At 40.3% G+C, this 27,869-nt stretch overlaps 2 protein-coding genes across 4 annotated transcripts in view; one reads left to right on the top strand and one right to left on the bottom strand.

Annotated features, from left to right (window-relative positions):
* PPAT (phosphoribosyl pyrophosphate amidotransferase) overlaps positions 1 to 27,869 on the bottom strand; it is a 53,447-nt gene that overhangs the window by 19,780 nt on the left and 5,798 nt on the right. The window lies entirely within an intron of this gene.
* On the top strand, positions 36 to 26,713 carry LOC126035542 (uncharacterized). 3 transcript variants are annotated; one of them, XM_049794189.1, is made up of 11 exons: positions 36 to 752; positions 5,649 to 5,735; positions 10,167 to 10,604; positions 12,219 to 12,308; positions 13,049 to 13,120; positions 17,336 to 17,422; positions 20,479 to 20,550; positions 21,271 to 21,672; positions 23,132 to 23,191; positions 24,284 to 24,474; positions 26,479 to 26,713. In XM_049794189.1, exons 1-11 carry the CDS (start codon positions 365 to 367, stop codon positions 26,560 to 26,562), a joined length of 1,971 nt encoding a protein of 656 aa, XP_049650146.1. In that variant the 5' UTR covers positions 36 to 364; the 3' UTR covers positions 26,563 to 26,713. The 3 variants fall into 3 exon arrangements, with proteins under 3 accessions (XP_049650146.1, XP_049650141.1, XP_049650144.1); XM_049794184.1 differs by lacking the exon at positions 26,479 to 26,713 and having other exon boundaries at positions 10,125 to 10,604; positions 24,284 to 25,568; XM_049794187.1 differs by lacking the exons at positions 5,649 to 5,735; positions 26,479 to 26,713 and having other exon boundaries at positions 10,125 to 10,604; positions 24,284 to 25,568.

Below are 27,869 nucleotides of genomic sequence, written 5' to 3'. Positions count from 1 at the left end.
TGGGAGTGGTGTTGTTTTGTGGTTTGGGGTTTTTTTAAAGCAACGAGACGGTGCGAGACTCTTGTTTTTCCCCTCTCCTTACCCCGCAGAGCTCGTACCGACGCCCTCCTTGCCAAGAAGGGTTAAAGCCAAGCACGTCCAGGGGCTGCTCGCCCGCCCCCCCCGCCCCAGCTGCTTTATTCGCCGGCCTCTAATGCGGAGCCTGCTTATTTGGCAGTTTCTCAAGTTACTCCCCTCAGGCAGCTTGAGCCAGTAAAACTAGATCCTTTCATCTCGGCGGAGCTTACTGACAACCAGCCGTCTGGTTTCCTAGGAAACAAAATCTTGGCTAGAAATAGTGAATCATTTCCAGGTCACTTTCAACATGGAGAGTGGAGCAGGGAAGCATTGGACTGAGGAGGAGGTTAAAGCCTTGTTAAGCGTCTGGTCGGAAAAAAATATCAGAAAGCAACTCCACGGCACCCTGAGGAATAAAGGAATATTTATCTACATTGCTAAGAGGTTGCAGGAGTTAGGAGTTTGCAGGGACTGGAAACAGTGCCGTGCAAAGTATAAAAATCTGAAGTATGAATACAGAACGGTTAAATATGCCCACAACTCTGGGGATGTCACTAAAACCATGAAGTTTTTCCATGATCTGGATGCCATATTGCGATATGAACCTGTCACACAATTAGCGGCAGAAGAGAACGGCAGGTGTTCTGCGACTGAGACGCAGCTGAGCACAAGCCCCACAACAGACAGCACGCAAGGTAAAAACCTGTTTTTGCTTCTATTCTTCTCTCTTTGCTTAAAACCCAAAGCGGACAAAACCGAAGCCTGAGTTTGCTCGAGCCGAAGCGGCGGTGGCGCAGCCCCCACAGCACTGTTAGAACTGACTTGATGCACTCCTCGCGCAGGGGAATAAAATGTTAGCACCCACCAGTGTCGAAGTCTGTAAATACAGCGTAATTCTAGCAAAATTATGCTAACGGCTTGTATTGCAGCCGCGGTGAGTACTCGCTGGTGTCAAGGCTCCTGCGCAGGGTTGAAATGTTAAATTGAGAAGAGCTGTTTTCTTTCCCTTTGACATTCATTTGCAGTACTTTGGAAGGAGGTTTTGTAAAGCTCCAGTTCAGATGTAAACTTAAAGGAAGACGAAAGTAAAGGTTGAAACGGTCATGATTTTTAAAAAGTCGTTAGTTGTGATACAAGTCCATTTTAGGATTTTTGTTCTTATTTCTCTGCAACTGAAAATTTGGGTATGATGACTAAAGGTAAATGAAGTTATTTTGTAAGTGATTCAACTTAAATATCTCAAATATTTAATAACTTCTCATTTAAAATTGTAATGTATTGAGGAAAGTAAAAATCAGCATGTTTACCAGACTATTTTGAGGCAAACCAAATGAACACAACTGCTTTTATTCTGGAGGGTTTTTTACCAAATTATTTGCATCTTTTGTTTTATTCAACCCTCTCTACATCTGCATTTAAGCTGTGCTTAACATTTCATTAGGGTCAATCTGCTATTTGACATCACTCAAATCTCCTTGTCACATCCTAAATGTCACTGAAGCATAAGCCCCAATAATAGTTACAAGTACCAAAACGAGGTGGCTAAAAAAAGAAGTGCAAAGTTTAGCCGTTTGTTCCCACAGAATGTGGCCATTTACATTAATTACGATTGTGAATCTTTTTTAAGAAAACAAAAAACTCGACATGAGTATCAGATGAGATTGCCAAAGGCACAGAAAGGAGCTGGACATCTAGCTTGCTCTTGTACCCTTCCACGTCTCCCTCTACAATGCTGTTTTACAGGTCTGAGGAAAAGAAATAGCCATTTTTCTTGTCACTGTTTACCTTAACGAAAAGCTTGACCTTAATTTGTCATGCCTAACAGAAAGCCTCTAATCTGTCAAAGTCCCTTTAAATTAAAATGGCAATTTTATAACATTTTAACATGTGCTCTCTGCACTGTGTATTGCAATCCATTTTTATTTTTAAACTTGCAGAACTGAAGCTAATAACAAGCTGTTACACTTCTGAGGACCACATGAAAATAAGATAGTGTCCTTCATCTGAGGATCCGCCCTTAGATTGCCCTCTGTGTTTTGATGTGGTTTGCACCGTTAATCCTAATTCTCATCTGCCTTACACCTCTAGCAAGTTTAAATCAGAAAAGGTTAATTTCGGTTGTGAATCCTGAACTATAATATATATTTTAAAAACTACCCCTGTGTGAGACACACCTCATTTCGGAGCAGGAGGACAGTCTGGTTTTAAAGGTGAGAAATGTATCCCTTAAATGCACAAGCATTTCTGTTACTCCCTTAAAAACAAACAAACAAACAATTTTTATGGATAAGCAAAAATTAAATGCAACTAACTGTAATAATGCAACACTAATGGTAAGGATTTAAATGTGAAGATTTTCACAACAACCATAATTCAGCCACAAAGAAAACACACTGAGATAGAAGTGTGTCCTGCAGCTATGCAGAATGCATACATCCTTAACGAGGGGCAGAGAAAACAGCTGTGAGAACATCAACTTTCGTCACTTAAGAATACAAGTCAAGGAAGTAACGCTGTACTAGAGGCCCTGTCCTTTTCCAGCTGCCGTCAGAGTTGCCACGTCTGCCCAGCTCAGTACTTTCAAGGGCGCTTGTAAGGCGTAAATGGCATCTGTGGCTCTGCAGCTGATGCTCCCAAGTTTCTTTTGTGGGGGCAGAGCTGGCTGTGTTACTCCCACAGAAGGAGATGCGATTCCCCCCCTGCCGCAGAGGCGAAGGCAGGCTGCTGCCCCGGCCCCAGCAGTGACACGGACTGGTGGCCTGCGGGAGAAGGAAGGGGACTGCTTTATTGGGGTATCGGGAGAAGGACACTGCTTTAATGGGGGTATCGCCCTCTGTAAAATAAACTGGCCAAAGTACATTTGCGTCCCTGCAGGTCACCTCCTGGGATTCTCCCCTTCAACCCAGAGCGTAACGGGAGAAGAGGGGAAAATGGTCCCTGCCCTCTTTAGAAAGAGGCCGAGAAGCCTTATTTTGACCGAGCTGGAGGAATGAAGGATGTCTAGGCTTGTGACTTGGGTAGCAAGGACAAAATGCTATCAGCAAACTAAAACCTGTCCCAAATAATACTGTCCACCATGCACGTCTTACTTTGTCTTAAGAACCTAGCAGCTATACTAATTTGTGGTGAGGGACAGGGCAGGCTCCCAAAGAAATTACTGTATTTTTACCATTCTGCTTAGCCTCAGCCTAAATATTCATACCCATCCTTAATGTAAAGCTACAGAGCATGTCTTTGTGTTTGATTTGCTTGATTATCTCAACTACTAGGAGAGTGCTGGGGAGGGGGAGGAACGGAAGGGAAGAAAAAAAGAGCCTGCTTTTATTGGACTGGATGGTATTTGTATGGTGTTTCCCTGAGGCTTTTTTCATATCTTGTAAAATCAGTTTTCTTTTGAAAGCGTAATTGAAGAAATGAATACTAAAAATCACAATCAAATCTGAGAGAGAGGTGTCTGTACAAACTTGGTAGCAATACACCCCCCACCCCCACCCCCCCCCCCCCAATTCCCAGCTCGTTTGCGGAAAGATGAAACTTTTTGCATAAGCACATACAGCAGTGCAAGCCAGCAATGTTCATGCTGTTCTCCCAAAATACAAGTTTTCAGAGGCAAACACAGAGCCGTAGCTTAAATAATCATTAAAAAAAGACACAACTCAGCATGTTCACTTCTCTTAAAATTTAGTTTGTATGTTATCCCAGTAATCAACAACCAAGAAAATCCATGTAGTCATTGACGGTGCACTATGAAAAATGGTATCGTTCATCAGAGTTCAGATGACTGACCTTCCCATTTTATTAACTAGTTTTGATTGTCTCAAGTTAAGTATTAATAAATTGAGTACTTGATTTACAAAAGTAAAGCCCACCTAGTAATTCATGTTAAGTTGCTTACGCTCTTTTATATTTCTCTCTATGTTTAAATATAAATGCACTGGCCGTTTTCCTTGCCCTTCGCTTTACCACAGCAAATGCAGAAAAATTATCAACTTTGAGCAGAAATGCATCAGCAATGAGAATATTATCATATGTATAAAACTCAGACAGCTCCTAGAAATGCAAAAAGATCTTTCGGAAATGCCGACTTGAAAATGCCACTCATACATAGTTTTCCATGTCTGGACTTTAACATTAAACATGTCATTGACAAGTATTGTGTGTATATATATATATTATTCAAAAAAAAAAAAAAAATAAGAGTTACTCTTATTGAGTAACTTTTTTGCTCATCAGATGCTTTTTTCCCCCCATCAAATACTCTAACATCTTTTTGTGTTATCTGTTCTTGTTTACTTAAAGTAATAAATTGCTTCTTTTTAATACTACAGTGTAATTAAACTTGCTCACCCTAGTACCCATGGCACACCCAGCAGCCTTCCAAGAGGGAATTTATGTCCCCTCCCTGTAGTTCGCTTTGCAGCTCTTTAAGCGGAGAAAACGCCAGCCCTGGTGCTAGAGGTGGAGGCGTGAGCACACCTCTCCCTCCCTCAGCCCGGCCACAGGGGTAGCAGCTCCTGCCAGAGCAGCAAGGCGGACAGCTGGGAGCAGTCGGAGATCAGGCCACTGTATCTATGAGTCACTCTGAGCCTTGCTGAAAGTCAGGAGGATTTAGGATAATGTTTCCAAATTAATCCAAATGCAGTTTTCAGTTTCACTTGCGTCAGGGATACCAGGTTGCATCCTAACCGCACCTCGTTACTGTTCCTTGTGACGAAGTACCTACCGCAGTACCTTTGAACAGGTAGCTTTGATCTGCTTGACCTGCCTGGCTGGAGCTGACAGTAGCTAAGCTCCCCATACAGTGAAGCAACGTTTCAAACCTCCTGTCAACATCCTACGTTGAATACAGCAGCATATTACCATAGAACAACTGAGAAGTCTGTCCTCTGTGAAAATTAAGCTGGCTCAGAACCTGACTTACATCTGCTGCTTTCCAAACTCACATAGCAATTGCTATAGTGTTGCTTTTTAAGCAAATGTAGGAATGCTATACTGCAAAAAGCTAGACTGAGCCCTTTTGGCTACAAATACCTCTGTTCTCTAGTCACAACATCTTCCCGCCTTCCCTGTGCCATTAATGAATTCCACTGATTTCCAGGACTCTTTGCAGAACACTCTTGTTTTCTTCATACTCTTCTCTAAATACTCTTCTTGGAATTTCTTTTTTTTTTTTGTTATATAAATGGATTTATGGTAATCTGAATCCGTGTGCAAAGTCCACTTTTATTTGTATGTCCCGTATTTTCATTATCTACTTTCAAACTGTACTTTTAATGTGCTGTCCACCCCAAACACTGAGAGTCAGAAAAGCATACGAGTCACTAGAATCAAGTCAGTTTCCACAAGAATTTTAAAATACATTTCAAACAGGCTTCATAAGCAAGATGTAAAATAATTTAATTTGCCTCCTAAAACTTGTGTCCCCTTATGGGGACAGGCCAAATGATTTTTAAATTTAATTTAAATATAAATAAAGTATAGAGATTACAAAGTTAATAATCTTCTCATTCTGTATGGACGTTTTCACTTAGACTAGTTTGAGCTAATTTAGTCCATACCTATTTTTCATCTAAAACCTTTTTCCTTCCCAGGTGAAATATCAATTTCTTTAGAAGATGATGAGGATGCTCCAGGAGATCCACTACTTTTTATGTCACATGTCAGACCAGTTCAACTAGGTATAGTATGATGGTGCAGAGATCAAAACCTAAAAAGCAGCATGGCTGACAGAGCACTTTCTGATAGCTTGAATACGCCGTCATTCTGTTTCTAATCAATACAGCCTTAAAATAGCCACACTTTTGCACCATCTCCTTCCCGGTTTTAGCACTCAGCAGTCTCATGCATCGCTAGATACTCGCTGCTGTATATGATGTAACTAACTCCTGCATGACCACCGTTCACATTCAAAACACATCCCATGCTGTAACTTAATCATATTAACCACATTAATTTTGTTAAACGCTAGTAGAAAGTATGCCAAATGGTAGTGTGTGATACCCCTGTCAACTTGCGGATTTTCTCCAACTCATATTAATTTCCACTTAAAGCAGCATGAGTGATGGCCTGAGCCAGGAGAGATAGGCAGAGGTCAGACCTGTCCCACTGAGCAATCCAGATTTGCAGTGGTCTTCAAAGCAACTGTATCCTTTCTCCAAGCAGGGGGTAGTCAGAAACACTTTAGTCCAACCAACCATACAACAACTCATCTGGAAACCATCCCACTATAGTAGTTTTCCTCAGAAAAGTCATTACAGAGCAAAGGCACAGATCTGGCAAGCCAGAAAGAGGGAGAAGATCCTAGGTGTGAGCCCCTTCAAGGGCTGCTAAAGGGAAGGGAGAAACCTGAACACATTTTAGGCAGAATTAGGCAGCCAATGAGCTGATTCCTTGCCTGGACGAACAGCAGCACTGTCCTGAATTTCCTACGTGTTCTCTCCATTTTTTACATACCCTCTAGGCCCTAGCATACATCCCTGTCCAGTTACTTTCACTGCACAATCTCCAAGGTGCCATATTCAGGGAGAAAACAAGACCCCAGCTAAACCTACAACTTTTGCGTTACACACTACGCCCCTCTTGCCCGGCATAACAAGAAATTAAGGAAGAGACAAGAATCTCACATGGAATTATATGCACATATATTTAAACAAAACTTTTCTTACAGTAAGTATCTGAATCAAATTTTACAGGAATATGTCTGTGTTACTCAGTGCTCTTGCAACACACTGCCAAGCAGGTTCATTTGGCCTGCTAAAAAATCTTCAATTCTGAGAAAGCTGCTTTCTACAAAGCCAGCAAAATAAATTCCATTGCATGGGGTCTCAAGTGTGTACTATAGTAAAATGTCTTCTCTAGTGCTTCTCTTGAGACTAGATTTCAGGTACTTTTTCAGACACCACTGAAAGAAAAATGTTGAGCCCTTTGTATCTATAGTGCTTAATACTTTGGTTTCATTTCAGCAGATTTCTCATTTTGAGGAAGCTTAGAAAAATATCAAATACGGCATAAACACATCTTTCAGGTAAAAAAAATAATGTATATTGTGGTGGGTTCACCCTGGCTCGTTCACCTATTACTCCCCTCCTCAGCTGGACAGGGGAGAGAAATAACAAAAGGGCTCGTGGGTCGATAAGGACAGGGAGAGATCACTCAACCAATTACCGTGACGGGCAAAACAGACTCAACTTGGGGAAAATTAACTTAATTTATTGCCAGTCAACCAGAGCAGGGTAATGAGAAATAAAACCAAATCTCAAAACACCTTCCCCCCACCCCTCCCTTCTTCCGGGGCACAACTTCACTCCCATATTCTCTACCTACCCCCCCAGTGGCGCAGGGGGACAGGGAATGGGGGTTGCAGTCAGTTCATCACACGTTGTCTCTGCCACTCCTTCCTCCTCAGGGGCAGGACTCCTCACGCTCTTCCCCTGCTCCAGCGTGGGGTCCCTCCCACAGGAGACAGTCCTCCGTGAACTTCTCCAATGTGGGTCCTTCCCACGGGCTGCAGTTCTTCACGAACTGCTCCAGCGTGGGTCCCTTCCATGGGCTGCAGTCCTTCAGGCACAGACTGCTCCAGCGTGGGTCCCCCACGGGGTCACAAGTCCTGCCAGAAAACCTGCTCCAGCATGGGGTCCTCTCTCCACGGGGCCACAGGTCCTGCCAGGAGCCTGCTCCAGCACGGGCTTCTCACGGGGTCACAGCCTCCTTCAGGCATCCACCCACTCTACTGTGGACCTCCCTGGGCTGGGAGGACAGCCTGCCTCACCAGGGTCTTCACCACAGGCTGCAGGGGAATCTCTGCTCTGTGGAGCACCTCCTCGCCCTCCTGCTTCACTGACCTTGGGGTCTGCAGGGTTGTTTCTCTTACATGTTCTCACTCATCTCTCTGGCTGCCATTTTTTGCAAAGTTGCCCCACAACTTTTCCCCCCTTTTAAATCTGTTATCCCAGAGGCACTACCACTGTCGCTGATGGGCTCTGCCTTGGCCAGCAGCGGGCCTGTCTTGGAGCCGGCTGGCATTGGCTCTGTCAGACATGGGGGAAGCTTCCAGCAGCTTCTCACAGAAGCCACCCCTGTAACCCCCCTGCTACCAAAACCTTGCCACACAAACCCAATAATGTCTTAAATTTTTTTTCAAAACATATGAGAGCTAAAATACATTTGAGACATAAGGAAGATTTTCACAGTGACCATAACAACTTTGTTTCAAAGCACTGCTTACGGGCAAGATATTTTGAATCACAATGTTTTTAAAGGGAATGAGGAACAAAGGCACCTTTTTCCACTCTGCATACAGCAGAAAGAATGAGCAATGCACCGAGTCAACTAGAACTCATTTGCACTAATATCCACAACCAAAAGTGAGCTCAGTTGCAAATGAACTTACTAGTGAGAAATACTGGTCTACGTGAGGACTGAAAAAACCTTATCCCTCCCAGATTGCCCCATAATCTATGGCTTTGACTGGGAAGTGCAGGGAGCACCTTCTGCATTCTTCTTCCTCTTTTCTTCCCCTGTGCCTTTTCTCTCTGTTCTCCGTGGCACTCTCTGGTAGTGACGAATAAACCATTCTGGAAATAGAGATACTTGAAGTACTCCCAGTAACACTGAGCTGTGACTACATCAAGCCTATCTGGTGTTGGCAGTTGCCAACCATGGCAATTCCTATGGTTGCATCCACCTGTAAACAAGCATTTTCTTTCACTTCCTCTCAAAAGAAATGAAGCAAGCATAATTGATATATTACCTGAAAACCACCTTCCTCAACAACATATCAGTGAGCCGGCTGCTGCAGAGTCCCGATTAACACAGGACTCATAGCGAAAAAACTGGTATCTGTTAGTACAGCTTTTTCACAACTAGAATGAATTACGGAGACTAGCAAAGAATGCCTCTAGGACTAGTTTGTCCCCAGACAGGTTGTTATACACAAGTCTGCTCTACTGAAGCTGTGTCTACAAGCAAAGGTCTGATATTTTTGCCATCACACAAAGCTCAGTGACTGAAGTGTCCAACCCCCATAACCTGGCTTGCCCTTTTAGAATAAGACACTGGCAAAGGCATTTATTACTTCAGTATGATTGCAAAAAACTGTCGGTTACTGTGCACTTTCAATGTTTGCTGTCTTTGATGAAGCACTGGAATTGTTTTTTTTTTTAATTTAGTTATTTTTGCAAAGATTTACAAAATGCAGAGAAACCACTTTCCAAACTAATTTGATAATCAAAAAGAAGTCTTAAAGCAAATTCATAATTAGAAACAAGGAAACTTTAAAAAACTGCAAGAGATCATATTTCAGTGTTTTAAGCAATTGCATGGCATCCTTTACCTCCTAATACTAAAAAATAAAGTTGAAGAGTGGAGAAAATTAAAAAATATATTAATTCTGCAGAGTAAGATAACTCAAACTTTAATTTTACTAAAAAAACCCCAATATTTTTGATTGACCTGCACTGAGAAAGGTGGAGGTTCTATACCATGAGAACTGGGTTTGTTTTCACACAAATGTTCTTGTGTGACTGAAGGCAAAAAAAAGTCTCCATTCCTCAGCTCCCAGCATGCTTTGTTAAGAGTTAAGGATCAGATTCTTCAGATCCTTACCCAGTTCAAATCTCTCTATGTGTGTAAAACCAAAAGTATGGCGTGAATGCAAAAAGTTAAGTCTTGATGCTAGTGTCAGTGACTTGGGGCCCAATTTATTATTGTGCTAACACAGCACTTGGTATCTTCCAAACAGCACTTTTCTCCTCTCTAATGTCTGAACAACAAAACAGCTCATCGGTTATTCTCAAAGGTGTTACAAGTAAAAGTTCAGTGTATTAGGGCACAGAAGAAAGAAATGTTCTTCTTAGATTAATTAACTGTACATGCGCTATCTTAATATTGGTTTTCAAGAGAAAGCAAAAATGATGTCAGAATTAACAAAAATGCTGACATTAATAACCAATAGTTTGATTTTAATGTCACTTCTGCTCCGTCTTTCTCTGGAGAGACAAGCCGTGAGGAAACAGCATACTTCATTCTCATTCTCTCTGTCCTTTCCCGACCCCAACCACCCAATGCAGGTAACCCGTATCTGTGTCTCTCCCCTACCCCACACGATGCAGGTAATCCAACGTCAGCAATAGAGGCTTCCAAAACACCGGCTTTTATTCCAACAGTAGCAAATGAAGGAGGAAAACACTGGACTGTTAATGAAGTCAGAGCTTTGATACGCATATGGTCAGACAAAAATATCCAGCAACAACTGGAGGGCACAGTGAGAAATAAAAGAATATTTGAACAGGTTGCTGCTAGACTTCAAAAGTTCGGAATTGACAGGGACTGGAAGCAGTGCAGGACAAAATATAAAAATTTGAAACATGAATACAAGAGTGTAAAAGGTGCCCAAGACTCAGGGAGTACAAGTAAAAGTATGAAATTTTTTAATGAACTGGATGCTATTCTGGGGCACAGCACCATGGAACAAGGAAGTAAATCAGATAATGATGAAAGTGAGAGGCCTCCAGAATGGACAGAAGCAAAATCAGAAAAGGACTCCATAGGTAAGTACTTCAGCTACCCATCTATCATTTAAAACTTTTAGTTTCCCAGCGCTAGAGAGACCTTAAAAGAACCCCCCAAAAAGCAGCCAGCTAGATTAACTGATTTGCTGGGGGGAAAAAAACACTGAATGGAAATTTACTGTTTTGTCTAGTAGTTTTGTCTTACATTATAAGGTAATCTTTCAGACTGAGTGATTGCCCCAAGTTTTTTTTTAATAGAACTGAGAAACAAAAGGAGGGGAAAATGATGAAGACGTAAGATAAGATAAAGTGATACAGAGAGACTATTCCAGTAAAAATCATGGCAGAAGAGACTGTTTCCAGCTTAGATAAAAAATTGGATCAGAGAGAGGGTCAGACTGTGTTACCAGAAAAATGAAGACATTGAGCAAAAATCTGTAACTTCAGACATTGGTTAAAAAAATTAACATTTAAACTGCCTTTCTTTTATGGTCCCCAGTAACCCAGTTTTATTGGCCTTTGGAGTAAGACTCCCGAACTAGTGGGATAACTATTGTGAAAATAGCAAAAGGAATAGCACCAAGAAGGCTGGCAGAGCTTGCCTTTATTTTTGTGTGGTTATTGATGAATAACTTGGTAATAGATGGATTAATGCAGAATTAGAGTAGACTGATGAACCTACACTACCCAGGAGTTAAAACATTTTTTATTGTATGTACAACCAGAAACATGCCTGTTGTTTAAGAACAGAATTAAACATAAAACTCACTATTACACAGTAAGACTCCTGCACAGGGCTTGTGTCCTGGTTTCAGCCGAGATAGAGTTGTCCTCCTAGTAGCTGGTACAGTGCTATGTTTTTGAGTTAGGTATGAGAAGAATGTTGATAACACACTGATGTTTTCAGTTGTTGCTAAGTAGTGTTTAGTCTAAAGTCAAGGATTTTTCAGCTTCTGATGCCCAGCCAGCAGGAAGGCTGGAGGGGCACAAGAAGTTGGGAGGGGACACAGCCAGGGCAGCTGACCCAAAGTGGCCAACGAGGTATTCCATACCATGGGACGTCACGTCTAGTATAGGAACTGGGGGGAGTGGGGGCGGGAGGATTGCCACTTGGGGACTAACGGGGCATCGATCGGCGAGTGGTGAGCAATTGCATTGTGCATATATTCCAATCCTTTTATTATTGTCATTTTATTAATGTTACCATTATCATTATTAGTTTTTTCTTTTCTGTTCTATTAAACCGTTCTTATCTCAACCCGCGAGTTTTACTTCTTTTCCGGATTCCCTCCCCCATCCCAGTGGGTGGGGGGGAAGGGAGTGAGCGGCTGCGTGGTGCTTAGTTGCTGGCTGGGGTTAAACCATGACAGTGTGATATTACGGTGGCCAAATGTAAGACTAGAAGTTAGTAAAATAATGGAAGAAGTCAAGAAAAATATAACACAGTGTCTGGCTGAAAACTACAAGAGCATTTTGGGGGAAGATTCACTCTTCAGTTGCCGTTTCTAGGCTTTTGCTAATGCATCTACTACTACTGTCTGCTGGCATAAAGAGCATCCTAGGTTGGACAGATCTTTTGATTTGACACAGTACAGCTGTTCTTATGTAGTACACAAATGTGGTGCCCTAATTAACATAGCATTATTTACACAGAAATGCCTGGAGACACAGGTGAAGAGGACTCTGTTAGTAATATGTCGGAAGACCTACAGGTTGCAGATATAAAGAAAGTTTCTGACTCAGGTAAACTGAAAAGTCTTCTATTTTATATAAATCCCTAAATTTACTAAATTAAGATGGATTTCTAAAATAAGCCCACATTGTAATTATGGTTAGAAAATGAAGAGGCCTAAAAAATTTATAAGCAGAAGATAACATCATAGTGATAACCATACTTTCAATAGAGGCATATGTGCACATCTACAGTGCTCTGTTGAATTTGCTAAAAATAGTCTATCAAAGATTCATGACACAAGATGTCAGGAAGAAGAGACTATTGGTTTAAGCAAGTTGAGTGCAATGTATTACTGCATTTACTTTTACTTAAACTATGTCTTCCCAAGGATTAGAATTGTTCAGTCTCCTGTGCATGAACTAATATGGCATTCTCTTTTTCACAATATAATGTGATCGGTATTTAATATAAATGTGTAAATGCTCATGTCAGGGGATGAAAACTTCATTTAAGAGTATCACTGCTAGCACTGAATATGCAGGCATATGCTCTTTACAAAGAAATATTATGGCTTACATCTGAAAGCATAACTTTCAGGGGAAGTGGGAGTTTAACATTCAGACAGAGACACATGAAAGTCTCGAAGACTGACAGACTTGACTTTCCACAACAGGACCTCATGATCTCTTTCAGTAGCATGAGGCAGATTATGGTCTAAATTAGGCATTAAGGAGTAGTCTTACAGAATTTAAAATGGTCTAACAAGAACTTTAAAGATTTTAATGTCAAATTAAAAATCTTCTGACAGATGATGTTACTGTAAATACTACTCCAGAGAATCGGGCAGCTCTGCATATAACGAAAGAAACAGCTATGACAAGTAAGTAAAGACATGGTTGATCATGAGAGGTAATTTGAGCTATACCAGACAGTAGTATTTTTGTTTTACCATTTAAGAGCAATTACATTTATTAATTTAAATTTACTAACAAAGAAATATATAACTGGCCTTTTACCAAATAACCATGGGCACTTGAGGCATTCATTGTAGAAAAATAGGTTGTTACGAAAAGTGCATTGCCTATAGGGACCTCATTTTGAGAGAGACAAAATATATAAGAAATCATAAACAGTAATTTGTAGGATCCAGTTAAGACTACTTGTAAAATGCATCAAATTCCATTTCTCCCCATCAACAAGTAAAATTACTACATACACGTGAACAGTAGTAAGACATGGTAATAATACATAGATTCAGCAGTGCCACTAAACTGTCATCTGACACAGTTTTCAACTGCCTGCAGCTACATAATATTGTAGCTTTTTGGACTGCAGTCTTCCAAACGAGTTATTTAAGATAAAGTTAACTGAATACTTCTAGTAAAATTCCGAGTACTCATTTTTGACACTTTAACATGCCTTTGGGATAAGTGTAGGTGTTAAGACATCTATAGCTTACCTTAGTTACCATTTCCCTTCACAAATATATGTATTTTAACTGCCTATTTTGTTTGTTTCTGGGTAACTGTAATTGCAATCTGATTTTGTGGGGAAGATTAAAATAGCAAGTGGTTCAGAAGTGTTTCTGGCTCAGCCTATCCACTCTAAAGACTACTGTTCAAACTTCTGTGGGGAAAACAAGGCAAAACCACAGCAACTCATCATGAAGAGATGCAGTTTCAGCTTCCAAAATTCTTTTCCTCATTCCCAAATGAAGAATACAGACTCAAATAATTTTATCACAGGTGGTAAAAAACACCTAGACTTTAATGTTATTAATGGTCACATAATCAGTTATTACATAAAGCAGAGAAAAGATGTGTGCTTTTTAAGTTACAATATCATGGAAATCCTTTATTCTCTAATTGTGGTACATGCCTTTCCTAGACATTTCAAATAAATTTAAAGTGAGAAACTGGTAAGTAAAGAGATTTTATATACCTCTGTATTTGTAAATTTACTTGCTGATAAATAGTGAAAAAGGCAATCGGGCAGTGATACGTCACATTGGTTCTTTGATATCAGTATATGTCTGACAATTGATAGCCTTTAGGATGTGACTTCTTAAGGACTACTCCATATTCAACAGAACTTCTGTAGAAAACTGTTTCTCAACAAGCATGTAATTATAATTAATATATACTCATATGCCTTTAAAAAAAATTGGTAAAAAAACCCAATTTGACATAAATAAGAATTTAGAAATTCTGTTAACCTTGTATCAGGGCATCTTCCTAATTAGTACATGGAGTTAATGTACTCTGCAGTCAGAGTTATACATACACTTGCCTCGATATATACTAGCTAGCCTGGGCAGACATCTGTTTTCTGGCAACTGCAGCTGTGTAAATGCACAGAGGTGCACAAGCTGCCTCAGAAGTGCACGTGCTGCTCATGAGTTATTAGCCACAGTAACATTGCCACCACTGCCAGTCTTTATAAACAGTCCAATCAGCTTTGTCGTACTCTAGTAAGGAAAAAATTAAGATGGTGTTAGTCAAAAGACAAATACACCAGTTTCAGGAAAATACCTAGTTATTTGTTGTTTCATGGTATTGTTTTTCTCCTCTCAAAGAGCAGCAAATGCCCACCTGACAAAGAAAAGGTGGAGGTAAATAAATCCTTACATGTTCTTCTACAGACTGTAAGAGTTTACTGAAATTTCTCTGGCAGCACTGCCCCGGAGTGGCTTTCCCAACAGACGGGCCAGCAGAGGGTGCAAGAGTATCACAGCAATCACAAACCCATTTAGTTTTTAGTAAAAGCAGCCTAGGAAAGGCTGGCCCCACTGTAATTTTTTCTCTTTTCTGGTAAGAGATACCCACATTAAATCAATCTGGAAATAAAACCTTATTTAGTCATTTTGAGTGATGTCTTCTATTTTATGGGATCACTTTTAAGGGCAGTTAATTCCAGAAATCTATTCAGAAGAGCCAATTGCTTCAGTTTGCACAGGCAGTAGTCAGTCAATTCAAACTCCACGCTCATGTACATTCCACATGTGTCAGACTCTCCAGTACAACCAGAGACTGTGTATAGGTGTTTGATTAAATCTGAAGTGCCAGGGAACAACAGTGGAGATGAAAACAAGATTCTAAGGAATGCCAGTAGCCTGATGTTCTTAAAAAATACCTACAGCAAGTGTTTTGCTTCAAACAAATGACTTTTCTTGTTATTATTTTTTAGGATTTTTGGTGCCCTACATACTTTACTACATGTCCCTTTCAAACAAATTTGGAATAAGTCATGACACTGCCAAGATACATTCATAAGCAAGGGCTTTTTAAAAATCTGTTGTTTAAGATCTTAAGTTGGTACATACTCAGGCACTTATGTTGGCTTGAACACTTGCTGCTGTGTGCTTGGAATTTTAAAATGATATACAGATATAAAGTCAAAAGAAAATGTTTTAATACATATGCCGCAGGCTGGCGTGAAGTAGAGTCTTTCAGAGAAGTGCAAACCTGGAAGTTCTTGATTATTCATTGGCTTAGCCCAAGGCATGCTTGGGCTGCAGACACAAACTCCTAACAGTGAATCCAAATTGTCTGTATCCAGTCTCATAGATCTGCATGACAGAGATGGCAGCAACTTTGCAAGCTGTTGGGGAGTAAACATAGGCCACACACTGAAAAATTTTCCTAGCTTTGACATTTCCCGCTCCCGTTTTATACTCTACGAGACACACATGAGAGTAAGGATTAGGAGTCAAATTACTAATCTTGCCTCCTGAGCCAGAAAACAGGATAAACAGTGATAGTGACAGAGTGCCAGAAGAGAACAGAGCTTGTATCGGTCTAAGCGGGTAAAAGGAAAGACTGTGACAGCATTGCTCTGGTGGCCTTGTGAGCAATGCTTCAAAAACAAAGTAGAGATTAAGCATATTTGCTGGCAGCTGTCTATAGCTTCACTAAACAATGCGGACGGAGCCACTGTGTTTTATCCATGCCAGAAACTGTCGACAGTTTGTTCTGTTTGGCTCAGCCTTGCTCTCCTCATGCCTGCCTTCCAAAAACTCTGAACAGCGGCTTAGAAAAAAAAGCCAGGCTCCCTAGCCACTTTCATGGCTCGCTAAGAAAAAAAAATTAAAAGGCGCACGACGGCTGGTCACATCATAAAGAACATCTGATGCAAACAAGGCCGTATTGATTTGGGGGGTAATTTTTAATCAAATGGCTCTAGATTATGCTTTATTGCCCAATGTTTAGGGGCAATATTCTTGAATGGACTGAGAACAGGCTGGGAGCCAGAAACTGCCATCATCGATCGGCGGTGTGGCCTTCACCATTTAATCTCTGTACAGCAGTGTCCTCCCCTGGAAAGGAGGAGGATGGGAAAGACCACTTGCATCATCCGCCTGCCTGTCCATCCCTCCCCTCGGTCCGGTCGGAGGGGCGGAGGTCTCCCTTCAGCACCAGAGGGCCAATGGCAGGGGAGGGGAGATCTCCTCCCCGTGGAGGGGAGCCCAGGGACACCTCTGTCACCCTGCCCGGAGCCCCAGCTGTGTGATGTAAACCCCTCGCAAGCTGCAGCCCCGGGGATGCTCTCAGGACAGGCGTTGAGGACTTTGTCTTGGTCACGCAGGCAGGCAGCCTTGCAGATCAATCGTCCAGGCAGAGCACCCTGACGCAATGCCAGGACCGACCCGTGCCCCTTTTGGGGCTAATTCAGTGCTCTTGGCATCAGTCGTCTGGGAGTCTTTCAATCATTTTAGTACTTATTGAAGCACCCCTTATGAAAGCCACTGTCTTGCCTGTTCCGCTGTGTAGGGGTTCAGCAGCTACTACATATCTTACAACCATGATCAGTGAACCATTCTACAAATTGTGATCCAGGTTTAAATAACTTAAGACTTTGCATATTTAATCCGTAAACATATTATGCAGCTGTTACGTGGTGTTCTGGATTTATTTTAATATAAAAGTGCATACAGGCTGCTCCCAAGCCCACTATTGCAGAGAAATGGCGGCTTTAACATATCAAGAGACAAAATCTTTAACAATAGTAATCATTAATGGCATTCTGAAGTTGGTGATTCTCGAGACATAACTCAAGACCTGTTTAGTTAATAAGAACTCTGTAAATTTTTTTACAGAAATCCCTGAAGATGAGGGGGACATTGCTAACTCCACCCCGGCAGCTCTGGAAGCTACACAAATAAAGAAGGAGACGATTGATATAGGTAGGTCAAGACTATGTCTTGATGGTTGTAACAGCACATGCTGCTTTTCTGGGAACTGCAGATTTCTAAGGTTCATATGTTATTCCCGCATGTTACATCATTCTACTTCTAAGTTATGATCAAATGTGGGTTTTGTTTGTTTGCATAGTTCAAAAATGTATAAACACTTATTTCTCCTTCCCCCAATTAATAACAAGATCTTACGTTCCCAGACATTATACTCCTTATTATGCTGGATGTGATAAGTCTGCATTTGATTGTGACATAAATACTGTTCTTCTTCATACACGGTTGCTAGAGAGGATAAATTGGAGAGCTAAATAGTTGTCTCAGAAACACTGAACATTTCATACCTTGTCTGTCTTTTCAAACTACTTCATGACAGTGCATTTAATTTCAGACTATTCACTATCAAACAACTGCCATAAATATTCTGAATTATTTTACAAGTAAAACTGAAATCAGAGCCTCAGCAATATGTAGAAGTCATACATTCAATGACAAGTACTCAGGAGAAGATATGATTTATTAAGAATGTTAAAATTTAACATTAGAATACAGTAGGGATATTAATCTTCTGGAATAAATGAGCATAGAAACCATGGAAGGTCATGAAAGAAGGCATCAGAGGAAAAAACAATGACATTGAAATCTATTGACCTGACATCCTGGATCAAAATATACTTTATGGTAGTGCTGTCTGTACCCAGAAGTTAATGGAAAGAATACAAAACTCCATTATAATGGTTCTGTGAATGACAATTCTTTGGCCTTTTACACTGAAAGTTTCTACCATAAGAATATTTCTATTGTATGCATCAGTATTTCTGTGATCCAGGTGAGAGCTTCCTTCTCAGCAGTTACGTTATCTGGAGTATGGGTGTTGAGACACCCTATCCAACACAGCTTTTACAACTGTTTGCACAGGCTGATCTTGATTATGAAAGACAACTGTAACGAGTATGACACTGAGGACAACATCAGAGCAATGCCATCGCAGCAATGACACACAGAAACAGAAGTTATGTTGAGGATAAAGTAAAGCTGTGTCCCTGAAAGTTCAGAGACATAGCGAAGTCACGCTAATGCAAAGAGAAGAGTTCATGAAAAATGACACAGAATAAAATGTCATGCAAATCAACTGACTGCCTTATACACACAAATTCCCTGTTGCTGTCATATAATAGCCAATTGAGGATAGTAATCACACAAGTCAGCAGTACACAAGTGCCATTGCTAAAGTCAGAAAGAGATTAGAGAGCCAGTATGGCTGAGAAAATGAGCACATAAATGAAAGCCATGGGGTTTTTTGGTCATGGTTTTAAAAAAAAAATCCTTTAAGAGACCAGGAGTAGACCTACTGCTCCATTTTGGCCCAAGGCTGTATTTCCAATAGCTGCAAGTGTTAAAGGAAGATGCAAGAATTTTCCTAAGAGTTATGGGGTACCCTATTTATAAAAAACCACTTTTTTTCTAGTACCAAGTAAATCACACACACATGCTTATGAGAGCATAATTTCTGATTCTAAGTTTTCGATAGGTATAAAATTTATTCCTGCATACGGCTTATGAAAAACAAGTATTTGCTAAATCACTTAAGAGAAAGCAAGTTATATATAAAGCAAATATGAATTCCAAGTACTACTCTGTGCATGTTAGCAAATACCATTACTGAAAGCAGATCAGATGAACCTGCTTATTTACCAACAATCTCTTACTTCTAAAAGAATCTAAACCAGGCACTCACTTTTTCAAAACATACGAGGAATATTTACTTCTACCCTTTACTGAAAACTGTATTGAAGATAATTGGCCTATGACATCCCCTACCAAAACAATGAGAACTAATCGTTCTCTCCCTCCCAACCCAAAAAGTAATTCCACACAAAAGTGAACTTTCAGCCTCGGAGAAGTCGAAGCATGAGGAAATGAGCCCAGAGTCAGGAGCGCTGGGTTTTGATGTCCATAAATGATTTCAGGAATTGAGGGCTCCTGAATTTTACTTCTGAAGGGAATAGTTTTTATGCTGTGGAAGAGTGCAAAGCTATTATAGCCTCATCTCTGCAGAGGGAAAAACCCTTGGCATGTAGACATGCAGAAAAATAATATAATGGAATTTTGAAGACAACTCAGATGCTGGTAGAATAAAAAATAGTTCTTCTGTTTCCCTGTTTTGTCATTTAAGCCACATAGAACAGTTTTGGATAGAGCCATCCCTACATACAGAAAGTGCAATTTAAGCTAAGGCTAAAGATTTCCACGAAAGCATTAATGAATTGTTTGTCTTCCAATTTTTCTTCTGCTTATGTTATCTCCATCACAAAAGCTCTGTATCAGAGACTAGCCTTTCACCCCAAAGTAAATAAACATGGCTGTCTCCTAAAGAAAGGCAAAAGTATGCAACCTTCCCCACAAAGCCTAAAATCCCTCCCTGCCCTCCCTCCCAGAATTAGGGAAAGGCACGCCTCAAATATGCCTCAAATGTGCCTCTCGCTCCTCCTCACTGCATCCAAATCACATGCACAGCAGTGGTCTTCTAGGGCCCAAGTCCCTCCTCATTTCATGACAGCAGTGGGGGAGCATGCATGACCCCAACAAAGGGAAAGGCTGCAGTCCAAGCCCTGTTAGGCATGAGTGAATCCGCAGACCTTACAAATGGCACCAAAGCCTCCCCAGGCCTGCCCTACTCACATCGCCTAGGAAAATAACTGTAGCACACCTGTGCTACTCAATGTGTACAAACATATTATGCAAATCAAGTTATATGTGAGATACAAACCATCCACGTATGCCTATTTTAAATCTGTGTGGCATCCACAGCTACCTTTTGGGGAATGCAGGGGCAGAAAGAAAGATAAGCCTTATGAGAAATGCCAATAAATAATTTGATTTATGGAGGCATGTGGCAGAACACTTGTTATAACTAATGGGTTAGACTAATGGGTTAGGGCTTTTTTAGTTCAAGATAGGCGTCACCTGCAGAGGATGACAATAATATTAGCTATTCATTTGTCTAAGTCCAAAACTATTTTATTTAAAACTCTGTGTTTCTATAGATGATGATTCTGTAAGCACTACCTCAGAAGACAGATCTTGTACTCCAGTAGCAAAACGGATGGTCGGGACAGGTGAATATTAATTTCCATGCATTTTTTCTGAAACAAAATGTATTGTAATTTCAGTACCAAAGCTGGAGCAACCAGATCTCTACTGCAAACACAGCTCTACTTTTCTACTTCTGACTCCAGTCTAGCTTTATCACTAAACTTAAAAATTAGTTTCATAGCTCTATTCCCTGTCATGAGCAAAACTTGCATTAATGCTGTAGTTCAGTTTTGCATTCTATACTTACCTGATGAGCAGTATCTGCCTACTTCTGAATATGTAGATAAGATTTTTTTTCTTCTATTGAATCCCCAGTAGCATTTTCATTTGCATTATATTTTGCCTTGCCATTCTAATTTGAAACCATACTGGAAAGCCATTTTCTTAACAATGCTGATATCTTGTTGCTTTTTAAGCTTAAGGCCTATTGCTTTCCTGCATGTAGCACTTGGATACATCTGTCTTTAATTTGACAACAACAGCAACAAAATTACACTCACAAAATGTGGAATTTTAGATGCCTTGGAGAAACAAGAGATTTCACTTGCTACATATTTTGCATACTTAAGAGAAATGTAATCATGTATGGATATTAACACTGTAAAGTTAAAAGATTTTCATAACAAGATATTAGTATAAATGTTAATTAATCCTTCAGCTTGTTACCAGATCATCAGCTACAATTACACTTCAATGTATGTATATTCAGCAATACTCAGTTGTTGTTTCATTCATATTTTCAGACAATCACATTCCCTTGGAGGAAGCACAAAATCACTTTAAAGTTATTACAGTTAATGATACTGGAGCAGGAAAACACTGGAGTGATAATGAAGTCAGAGCTCTGATAAACATATGGTCAGATGAAAAGATACAACAAATGCTTGAAGGGGCCACGAGAAATAAAGAGATATTTGAGGAAATTGCCAGAAGGTTAATGAAACGTGGTATAGACAGAGACTGGAAGCAATGTCGTACAAAGTACAAGAACCTAAAATATGAATACCGCGCACTGCAGAAGGAAAATGAGCATCTTGGTAATCCCAGGAGAAAAATGAGATTTTATGATGAAGTTGACTCTATCTTAAGAAGGCAGCCTCTGGGTCCCTCGAGCTGGGGATGTGAAAGTTCAAGTCTCCTATCAGGTACTAAAAACTTCAGTGATGAGATAAAGTGCTTAAAATGAAACTTAAAAGTTGCCTGTTGACCCATGCTGTAAGGGTGAAATACGTGGCCAGAATGGGGAGGGAAAATAACTGCAGAACCTGTATCTGCATGGTCACGTAGGCAATAATCAGTGGACAAAAATGGTCTTTGGAGGAGCTGAGAAGTGGGAACATTAACAAAAAGTGAAAGCCCCTGAAGTGTTCAGTGTTACTGGAGAATCTTTGTGCTTTTGGAAGCTTAAGTAAAATACAGTAAAATGGTGCTAAAAAATGTGGCAGGTTTTAGAGGTGATTTAGCAGGCATGTAAAGTCTTATGGATAGAGAGCTGCAAGCTCATACCATTCAGAACTGCGGAAATCTGTAACAAACAAGCCAAGTGCAAGGACTCCGGAAAAGCAAACTTCATTAATTCAATTCACACCACAGTCAAGAGAGAGAAAAATCCAGGGCAGTGATGTTTATTTGAGCACTTGTAATTATTATATTAATTTTGCTAAAGCAGAATCAGTTTTCTAAATAGAGCTTGCTTCTATTTTAGTATCAAAAGACCTCTGATCTAGGAACCACACAGCTAAACTTGTGTCTGCTGTAAGGGTTCTCATGACTGGCCAGCTGCTCCAGCTTTCAGGGGCACTTGCCCCTGCTCCAGGCAGGTCAGATGTTTTTGTAGAAGCAACTTAACCACTGCAGCTTAGAGCTCAGTGACTTATGGTAAACCAGAACTAATTCTGATTTTTCTCAATATGTTAGATAATAATTTGCAATATCACAAATGTTAGTTGAGGATTTGAACCATTTCTGCAGCAGAGGCCCGATGGACAGCTTGAGCAGAAACCACTGGAGCCATCCTTAAGCCAGCTGTCCTCAGTCATGAATCAGAGCCCTAACGTGGTGTTCCAAGGGCACCATACGGTAGTGCCATCAGTTGAGGCTGGAATGACATCCACACAACGATGGGATGACACAACTGCTTCTCATCTGCCTCATTCTTTTGCTTGATCATATTCTTAAGACAGACATTTTCTTCCAAATACAGAAACTGAAGGTATTACTGCTCATTTCCACTCTCCATGAATGGAATTTGTCAACACCAAGAATATTTCTGCCAACCTGGCTGTTTCACATTTTAGCATGCTGCAAAAGGACTGTATAATCTGTGCTGTGAATGCTGATGCAGGAGAGAGTAAAACAATAACCTTTCAGAAAAGAAGCTTTAGTTATTAAGCTGTTTGAGGCATCTGCCAAATAAATGTGTCTCCACCCTGATTTTGTGTGCTAACCCAGCACCTAACTTTTCTAGAAGATTCTCATTGCTCCAGGTCACTTGTCCCAATGCATTTGCTTTTGTAATATAAATCTTTTTGCTGTGTGACTGACTGTGCTTTGATAATCTCCACAAAATACTTAGTCAGCTTGCTTTTCTCTTCTAATTTTCAGTGGGAGATGTTACAGCAAACACAGGATCCTTGAGTATCAAGAGAAAAACATGGAATGATGGTAAGAGCCCCTGACTTTTTAAAACATCTATAAACTGCTGTTGAATTGGATGCCAGATTCTAGTTTCCAGTAGTCAAACAGTTTAAAAAAAAATCCTAGAACTTAACACCAAGCTCCAAACCAACATTTTTCTCTCACCTTCAACAATCTGCAAAAGAACAGTCCTGATAAAAATGACGGCCTAAAGAAAACTGCAATTTCTTTATTTCGATCCTCATTCCTGGTATAAATGAGGTAAAGATCAGGAAATACTTCTCTGATTTATAAGAATCAAGTGCAAGGAAAAGATAAAGATTTTAAAAAGAAGAAAATGTCTTAATTACCCGTGTTGCTCAGAGGAAAATAGGGACAGTATCACAGTCATGGTTGTGGTTTCCTCCTATTACATATAATGTGTCAGTAAATGAGAAGAGAGGTTACTACATGTCTAACATGTAGTGTCTAACGTTTAATGTCTAACATGTTGTACAAGAGAAAACAGGTTAAGACAGCTATTCTGAAGAGAAGATATGGTATAGAAGCACTGAGAGAGAAAAACAAAGGGAGGGATAGAAATATGCAGCATGCAATCTGCTATAGGAAAGGTCAGGAACTTATTTTTCTTCCTGGCAGAGTTGTCAGGCCCTAAATAATCAGAGTCCAACAATGAGGGATGACAAACATAGTTTTTAGGAGGCCCACCCGTATTTTTAATACTAAAATGATGTCTTGTCTACACACAGATGAACACAAACAGATCCAAACACCACAACATTTCTGAATTCAGCCTGCTCAGTTCACCATCATGAACTGTACTAATAGGACTAACTCTATGGGATTAAATATACTTCCATTTATTGCCTATTAGATAAGTATGTCTTGCAGAAGGCAGTAGCTAGGAAAGCTGACAGTTTAAAATATGAATGATTTTTACAAGTTCTGCTTCATTCCTCCTCGCCATTATACAGTGACCCCCTACACAACACCAGGCAATGCCTGCCAAAAGAGCTTAACAGAAGGACAGCATTAGGAAAATCTAGCATGAGCTAAACTTCAGCGTCAGCAGTTCATTGACTTGTGCACTCTAACTACATACTTCGCTTTTGTCCACAGAGGTGTCACCAGTTCCACTTAAGAAAAGTGCTTCTGAAAACACCATACTCCACTTCCAAAAACTATTAACAGAGAGAGTACACACAGTAACAGAAGGCAAAAAGTTACTGTTAGAAAGGCTTTGTAAGCAGGAAGAAATGCAAGACCTCAACGGAACACAGCTGTATGCTGATCCATCAGCCATACAACAGGTTGGTTTAATGAACTTTCTACAAAATTAGCATGCAAAGAATTCTCTCAGATACTAAGAAATTACTTATTTATGAGTGTAGGTCAGCCATTTGAGTACATGCTTGCTCCCCTTTAATATATTCACGTCATTTAAACTAAACCAAGGTATGAGTTCCCATCATAATCCTTAACTATGAGCTTTTAGCAGTGATGTGAGCTAGTCTAATAAAAGATATAACCTCTGCCTACATTCCTTGGCTCACCTACATGCCACAGTTAACAGGCTTAATTGAAAGCAAATAACACTCTGATTGATCAAAGAAAACATGTACAGTTAAAATGTCATCCCATCATTTCCAGTTACCATCTCTATAACCTTCCTAGCAAGTTAGTCCTCTGCAATTAACCAAACAGTTTAAGCCATAAGAGAACTTCTTTTTGGTTAGGCAAGGCTGGTGGGGAGAACACAATACTTAATTTCTTTACCAGCATTTACCCTCCTCCTAGCCTCACCACCTGCCTATGCTGGAGTTGGGGGACCATCCCCATCTGCCTGCTGAAGGTATGGTGCTGTGAAGCCATGAACTGGAGAATCCAATGAGCCAGAAAGACAGTATGCAAAGTTGATGCCCACCTGGAAGGGGCAGGCATGGGTTCTGGTCCCTGTTCTGTACTGGGCAAGGGGACTGCCTTGTCCAGTAACCAAATCAAGTACAGAAAACATAGAAACAGTGCAGGTAACAATGACATGGAAAGTGACAAGTGCCATGCCATAATGTAACTATTACTCCGCAAAATCCTACTAGCCGCTACTTCATTTTGTGATTGTGTAAGTACTCTACAGCCTGTACTGCCTGCAAGGCATGCATTTCCAGGGTTTTCCTTTCACTGTATTCAAGCAGAACAACTCATTTCTGGATCTCAGTCATGTTTAGGCAGAGACCTACACAGCCCTGACAAAGCTAGGTCAGTTCTGGGCACACACAAGGGCACAACTAAAGTCAAATAGTCAAGTCCTTACTTCAGCATCAACACCTGCCAGGTTTTTTTTTATACACAGAGGCCTAAATTCCACCCATTCACAAAGTCTTACACAAAAATATTACTGGATGTAGTGCTTTGTTTCCTGCTCTACAGTTAATTATTTTCTTGTTAATTCTTTTATCAGAGACATTAGAAAGGAAAATAATTTCCACCAAGACAGATTTTATCTGCCATTTGACTAGCATTTTAAAAACGATTCTGAGAAGGCAGAGAAAGATCCCTAGAAAATCATAGTTTTTTTGATCATACTCATTTATACAGTGACATGGACATACAGTTGTTCCAGTGTATGCTTATCTACCACTTTTCACATTTTACATTAGTTTCGCAGTATAAACCTTCTTTGGCTTGTATTACTAGTGTCAACGTTGGTTTAAAAATCTTTCTTCTCTCTTTGCAATGAGTTCATTCAAAGACACATCCTTGAACTTGCATCATATTACTTGCATACAGAACTGCTGTCTTTGTTAGAACAAGGGATCTGTCCTTGCCATCACAGCAGTTGGGTATCCTTTTAGGACATGCTGAGCCAGCTGAAGACCTTGCCATTCCTAGCAGTAGTAAAATCATAGGTTACTTCTTCCCCATGTGAACCAGAAAAATGTGTGAACCAACCCCAATTCACTCTAGAACATTTAAACAGTTTAGTTCCATTTAGATTAAGTTTTTACAGTAACTGTACTGAAAATAATATGGATCACATACATGTTCCGCTCTACCTGCTCTGTTCCATGAGTGCAAGGCTGAAGTTGATTTGATAACTCATTGCAACAAGAAGATCCCCTTTTCTCCATGCTGCTCTGAGCAACCTGATGCTTGCTGGATCCCCTATAAACCAATTCAGCTCACTAACCTGACACAAGACTAACCCAGTTAGGAGAAAAAAAGTAAATTGTTTTCTGTGAGAGCTGAAGCAGCCCAGCAAGTTCTCAGTTTTGCTAGGCCTAACTTTGAGCAGCTCAAAGGTTGTTTTGTTGCAGTGTGACTGCCCTCACAGAAGAAAGGGTAACCTGAGGGAGGCAGTTAGCACTGCAAAGAAGACACTGCACTTAAATTCTGAGTGATGCACAAGAATCCTAATCTTTCAAAAACTTTGCTGTCATTCAGTACAATGTCCCCCAAAATACTTTCACTTCCAGAAAATAGAAAATACTTATTTTATTCATTAAAATAAGCAGATCTTTCAAGAAATATGTATCTGTTTTTAAATGCTGTTGTTCAGGTGAGAACTGCACAAAAGCACTGAGGCAAAGGACTGTCTAAATTCTTAGTAGGTCAGAGCAGAGAATTGCAGAGCACACTTGCAGTCTCCACTTGGAAACTGTTCATATCAACACTAGAGGGTAGACATGAAGCAAGAACTGACAGGGAAAAAAAAGAACACAAGTGGCTTTCCAAGTAAAAGGGTTTTTTTCTCAGAAAACTTTCCAGAGAGTGGGATTTACCTGACACACAAACATCCAAAGAAGGTGGGCTTCCCTTTGTGTGGGGTTCCACTTCTATTCTGCTTTGTGGCAGCAGAGCATAGCTTGCTTTTTGTAATTATTTTGTCAGAAAGCTAACTCCTTCTTTCCTGCTGTTCACCTTTATTTTTGGCCAAAGATGGTAAGACATGTCAAATGCATGGGTCATTTGGTATCATCTAATATTTATGTGCTATTCCCATTTATACAGATAACAATTAATTTACTTGAATATGTAGAATGCCGAGATAGATAAATCAAAGTGGCATTGAGACAACCTTTGTTCACTGAAGTTGTAGTTATGATTCCACATCACTTTTTGCTTAAGAGACAAAATAACATGAATGCTGCACATTTAGAATTCCAGTTGTCTAGAGATAAGGTCTGTCTCCTTTTGACAGCATCTTCAGAGGTAGTGACAATAGGGTAAAGAGAATGAAGGAGTGAAGGATTTCTCAAAAAATATTCCTTTCGAAAATAGCATTAGGTAATCCAACTCATCCTCACAGTGTATTTTTATATCCACTTGAGCTTGTGCTGTTGTTCTGCTTTACATTTATTACAGGCACACAATATTTAGTCTAGGCACACTTATGGGTGAGTTAAATGGAACTTGGGACACCATCTGACACATGCTAAATGGGTATCTGTGAGAGCACTACCATAGGACTGAAAGGGTTTGGGAGGAGAGGCCTTCTTAGACATAGATCCACAACATGGTTTCTTTTTTAGCAGAAAGGCCAGACCAAGTTGTTTCCATGTAACTGCTCCTGGGAATCTTAATATAAATCACATCATGAAAATGATCCAGCTTAAAACCTACACTAAGTAATGATGGCAAGAGCAGCAATCCTATAAAAAACAGGTATCTTGGCTCATCTCCCTCCTCAAGTATCTGCACTATTACC

Source organism: Accipiter gentilis, chromosome 3 (assembly GCF_929443795.1).
Source record: "Accipiter gentilis chromosome 3, bAccGen1.1, whole genome shotgun sequence".
Classification (NCBI taxonomy): domain Eukaryota; kingdom Metazoa; phylum Chordata; class Aves; order Accipitriformes; family Accipitridae; genus Astur; species Astur gentilis.
The sequence above is the reverse complement of the archived record's forward strand: the minus strand, read 5'-3'. Positions and strand labels throughout refer to the sequence as shown.

What these genes read in the sequence shown, in the direction of transcription:
- LOC126035542 (XM_049794189.1), top strand. Translation starts at nt 365, where the DNA reads ATGGAGAGTGGAGCAGGGAAGCATTGGACTGAGGAGGAGGTTAAAGCC. An exon ending in AAAGAAAGTTTCTGACTCAG is followed by an intron (nt 12,309 to 13,048) that starts GTAAACTGAAAA and finishes ATCTTCTGACAG; the next exon opens with ATGATGTTACTGTAAATACT. An exon ending in ATCCATCAGCCATACAACAG is followed by an intron (nt 24,475 to 26,478) that starts GTTGGTTTAATG and finishes GTTTTGTTGCAG; the next exon opens with TGTGACTGCCCTCACAGAAG.